The sequence below is a fragment of the Aplidium turbinatum genome, chromosome 1 (genome assembly GCF_918807975.1).
Source record: "Aplidium turbinatum chromosome 1, kaAplTurb1.1, whole genome shotgun sequence".
In the NCBI taxonomy this organism is placed as follows: domain Eukaryota; kingdom Metazoa; phylum Chordata; class Ascidiacea; order Aplousobranchia; family Polyclinidae; genus Aplidium; species Aplidium turbinatum.
The window spans coordinates 11,870,041-11,875,439 of NC_137472.1; the positions used below are offsets into that span (position 1 = coordinate 11,870,041).

Here is a 5,399-nt window from a genome sequence, read left to right on the forward strand (position 1 = left end):
TTAAAAAAAAACTTTGTTTTATCAATTTGCATTAGCCTATTTACAAAAATATTAGGTTTAACTTTACAAAATATTATACATTACATTATGCCAACTCAAACAATGCAAGAAACTTTAGAAAAAAGATATCTAGAATTGGAACATGGAATGTTAGAACGCTCCACCAAGCAGGAAAGTTAGATAACGTGTTGGTAGAGCTAGACCAAATGAAACTTGATTGCTTGGGTCTATGTGAAATTAGATGGACTAATTCGGGAGAATTTACTAAAAATAAAAAAAGGATTTTCTATTCAGCCGGCTTAAAACATCAACATGGAGTAGCTCTGCTAATGTCTGAGCAATTAGCAAAGTCAGTGCTCTCCTTCTGGCCAAAGAATGAACGAATGCTAATGGTGAAACTCAAATCAAGTCCTTTCAACGTAAATATTATAGTTGTATATGCTCCCACAGCTAACTCGGACGAACATGAAATCAGTAAGTTCTATGAGTCCTTGAATGATCTCTACAAAACTTGCAAACCAAATGAAGTTACAATGGTTATGGGAGACTTTAATGCCAAAGTTGGATGTATGGAGGAAGGTAAAATTGTTGGTCAGTTTGGGCTTGGTGAACGAAATGAGAGAGGTGACAGGCTGGTTGACTGGTGTAGGGACAAAAACCTGACACTTACTAACACTTGGTTTAACGTACATCGAAGAAGAAGGTACACCTGGACAAGCCCAGGAGACAGAGCAAGAAATCAAATAGATTACATTTTGATGAGTACTCGATACAGGAATGCTGTTAAGGATTGCCATGCATACCCAGGAGCAGATATTGACTCGGACCACAATCCAGTCGTCGCAAGATTCCAACTGTTTTTCAAGTGCATTCAAAAACCAAAACTAAAGTTTAACCTACATTCTCTCGGTGATTTAGATGTTTGTGCAAACTTCAAACATGATGTCCTGAAAAACTTGCCAGATACTTTGCCGCAAGACCCCGAAACTTACTGGAATGTATATTCAACTGTTATCAAGGTAGCGCAGACACTAATATTCCTAAGATGGACCAGAGCAAGAAAACTTCAACTTATTGGTTCAATTCTGAAATAAGGAATTTAATGGACAAACGTCGTAAATTGAAACAAGATCCAATACAATATCGTATAGTAAACCTTGAAATTAATAAAGAATGTCATAAAGCTAAAGAAAAATGACTTGAAGAAAAATGTCTAGAAATTGAGAAACTTCGACTTGATGGGAAAAACATGTTCAAAAAGATAAACGAGCTTGTAGGCAAAAAATCACCACCAACATCGAAGTGTATCAGAGCGGCAAATGGAGACATCCTTCATGACCCAAAAGATGTAACTCAGAGATGGGAAAATTATATACAGGACCTCTTTCGGGATGCGAGCAGAAGCAAGCTTACTGAAGATGCATCTCGAGATGTGACAGGTCCACCGATCTTGAAAGCCGAAGTTAAGTGGGCTCTGCATCAAATGAAAACAGGAAAAGCAGCTGGGCCAGATGAAATCTGTGAGGAAATGCTTAAAGCCCTGGATGAAGAAGGAATAAACATTATATGGAAGCTCTTAGACAGAATATATGAAAGTGGTGTGATTCCTGAGGACATGTTGAAATCAATATTCATTGCACTACCCAAAGCTCCAGGAACACTTGATTGCGACAAACATCGCACTATTAGTCTGATCTCACACACTGTAAAATTGCTGCTAAAGATCATCCTCCAACGCTTAAGAAGGCAATTGCTTCCAGAAATAGGGGGCAATCAATTTGGCTTCATGAAAGACAGAGGAACAACCAACGCAATCTTCACGATGAGAATGCTTGGTGAAAGAGCAATCGAAGTCCAGCAAGACCTATATCTAGCATTTGTAGATTTTAAAAAAGCCTTTAATAAAGTTCGTCACGAACAGCTTTTTGAGATGCTGAACAACATTAATGTTGATCACAAGGGCCTGCGCATAATTAAGAATGTGTATTACCAACAACAAGCTGCAGTTCACCTACCGGAAGGTCTGTCTAGATATTTTGAAATTCAACGTGGGGTTAGACAAGGCTGTGTGATGTCACCAGATCTGTTTAACTTGTATAGTGAAATGATTCTCAGAGAAATAGAAGGTATTGATGAGGGAGTTTTAGTGAACGGCATCTCATTAAACAATATTCGCTATGCTGATGACACTGTGCTCATAGCGACATCCCCGGATGGTTTACAAACACTAATTAACAAAACTTCAGACATCAGTGAAAAATATGGAATTGAAATTAATGACAAAAAAACAAAATGCATGACTATCTCCAAACATAGTCCTGAACCCCACTTTGTACTTCACCAGGGAGGCAACACAATTGAACAAGTGTCTTCTTTCAACTATCTTGGGTCTCTCTTAACAGCGGACGCACGATGTAAGAAAGAGATACGAAGAAGAATAGGCCTAGCTAAAGACGCTTTTAATAGACTACGACCTATTCTATTGGATCGCAAGCTTTCTATTCTTCTGAAGGTGCGACTTCTCAAAGTGTTAGTGTGGTCTGTTCTCCAGTATGGTTGTGAAACATGGACCTTCAACACAGAAACTAGGCGTAACATTGAAGCAGCTGAAATGTGGTTTTACAGAAGAATGCTCAGGATTTCATATACTGATCACATCACAAATGCAGAAGTTTTAAACCAGGTACATCAAGATAAGGAACTATTGAACAACATAACTCAAAGGCAACTCAAATTTCTCGGTCACATTATCAGAAAAGAAGATTTCGAAAATCTCTGTCTAAGCGGCCGCCTTCTCGGGAAACGTGCTCGTGGCAGACAAAGAACAACATTTATATCCAATTTCAATACATCAATCAGCCAACCAAGAACACTTTGGGACACTGCACGACAAAGGGAACACTGGAAAAATTTACGAGCTGAGCATCTAGTTCATCAAAGGCCGCATCGGCTATGATACCGTTGATGAGGTTTAAAAGGGGAGCTTTTCCAAAGCACTGATGATGCTTTTCATAACATTGTATTTTCAGCTGATTTAGTCAACAACATGATTATTTCCATAGCATAAGCCCTAAGGTGTTGCTACTGTGCAATAGTTTAACCTGACAATCCATTAAAAAACGCCATATTTCTTAAACTAGCATAAAAACCGCCAATATAGCCATCCTGTTTGAGCATCATCTTGGGTGGCAGCGTTTGGTTACCAGTCCAGATGCTATTATAGCGACGAAACCGTGCACACTGAGGAACGCGAACCAACGTTTTGTAATTTGTATAAAGGTTTGAATTTTTATTAAAAAGTAACCAGCAAGACGATATCAACGCCGTGTTGATTTTATATTTATGCTTCAAACGGGTAACTAAGCAACTTTTATTCAGATTTTGAATCTTAAATCAAGAGGTTCGCAAACCGTTGCCTATGAGCCAACATTTTGTGGTCTACTTAGGGTCAAAGTTTAAACAAAGTGTGGTCTTCGATACTTTGTTTTGTAACAATTAATAAAAATTATTTTACTCAAAATCGTCACCCCAACCAGCAAGCCAGACTGGGGCTCAATAAAAATTCAAGTGGGCACTCGGGCTTGTGGGCACACCATATGGGTTATTTATAGGTCAAAAATAGATTAACACAAGTCCAGGTTTTCATTTTTGTTTAATTATTTGCCCCAAATCGAGCCCAATCTTTAATTTCAACTTCTTATTATTTTCTTTTGGTTTGAAAAAGAAATCAGAAAATATGAGCACTAATGTGGGTTGAATTTGGGCTGCCTGGTTGTAAAATCATACAAACATGGGTGGAAAGTGGGTTGCCCAATATTAAAGAAATGTTTTTATAAAACGAAAATATTTTTATTGGCTGTATGAAAACAACTTTGTTAGTGTTGTTCTGATACAGCCAATAATTATTGCAAGAGTTAGTGTGAGACTTCATGTGTGTTCAGTCTGGGCAGCCCATTTGCACAACAATATTTTACAAAATTTAGATGAGTTAAATTTCCCACATTAGTCCAGAAAATTAGTACCGTAATTTAAATTAATGCACCATTTGCTATAATGGCAACATAAATATTTTTAAACATTTTCTTCTTTCACCTTCCCTTCAATTTCCAAAAAAAATCTGAAGGCCCATTCATTACATCTGAACTTGAAGTTTATCGGTGTGAGGTTCAGTAGCGCATCGTATCCGTCTTGGATCCAGATTCCAAAGACATTAGTTCGACACCGCTAGGAAGCATTTTTCTTCAAACGTTTTCAAACTGGGATTCCCAACTGGGTAGGAACTTGAGCACGCGGACAAATACAATTGGGACCCAGTCGGGCAGCCAAGTTGGGACCCAATATATTGCCTATTTGGTAACAAGATGGCCCCTAGTTTTCATTGCTAGCTTGAATGTGGTGTCGCCCATATTATTAATTTTTGGCAACCTGACAGTCCAACCAATGCAAATTCAATCAATTTCATCTGTTTCTTAATAATAATATTTTTATTGTTCCATTGCGACCACATACACTCATACAGTGCACCGCAGCATTATAGATTTGTAAATACAACAGGCAACTGGAAGTAGGGAAAAGGCACGAAGGCACTGAGTCATCTGTTTTAATTGACAAATTGCGCAGGCGTGAGAACCGAAGGAATTCTACGTAGGAAGTAGATTAAGAAATTGATGTACTTGCCATTGCAGCAATATCGTGTGCAATTTTAAAAAACAATTCCATTCATGAAACATGATTGTGTGTGTTTTATGCAACGCTATCTTTATTGCAGATATAGTATGGCCGAATCTTTTAAAAGTATTTTATTTTATGTTTTAACCCTTAGAAGGTTGGGCTCCTGGAGTCTTGTTCAGTTTGGGGGGCTGTCGATTCTTCTTATGCTTCTGGAGTGATATCTCTGTTATTTTTTAAGGCACGGTTTCAAAATTTGGGAATCACTTTGTAAAATTATTCACGCTGAGCATATCCGAAAATTAAAACTATGTGAATTTTAGAACCGCTCGTATACGTTGAAATGTTGAGGTGACTTATGACTTTTGGATTATTTTGCGATTGCGTGAGTTTACACATTATTTTTTGGTAGAGTAATGAAGAACATGCATTTCAATGTTGTGATTAAATTTTTTTACATAATCTCAATTTGAATCTATATTTTTCATGCAAAATAATATAATAATGCAAAATAACATATAAATAGAATATGAAATAACTTATTTCAGAGGATGTGCTGAGAAATGCCTTATATCTCTCAATTTATAACTTTTATTCGCTCAAAATTTCAGCGCAATAGAGGTGAATAGAAGTTAGGAAAAGCCAAGAAATCTCGTAGTCGCAGCCTCAGTGGTTTTAGAGATACAACTGTTGATACAAAAAAAGTTGAAGTGACAACCCCCCTCCCCCAC

General features: G+C 37.4%; 1 protein-coding gene across 1 annotated transcript; it reads left to right on the forward strand.

Annotated features, from left to right (window-relative positions):
• The first annotated feature begins 329 nt into the window (after positions 1-329).
• Positions 330-1,094, forward strand: LOC145777310 (protein CFDP2-like). The gene has a single exon (XM_082588701.1). The coding sequence runs from the start codon at positions 330-332 to the stop codon at positions 1,092-1,094; it is 765 nt and encodes a 254-aa protein (XP_082444827.1).
• Positions 1,095-5,399: the final 4,305 nt, after the last annotated feature.

Coding starts and splice junctions, on each gene's coding strand:
- LOC145777310 (XM_082588701.1), top strand. CDS start 330: ATGTCTGAGCAATTAGCAAAGTCAGTGCTCTCCTTCTGGCCAAAGAAT.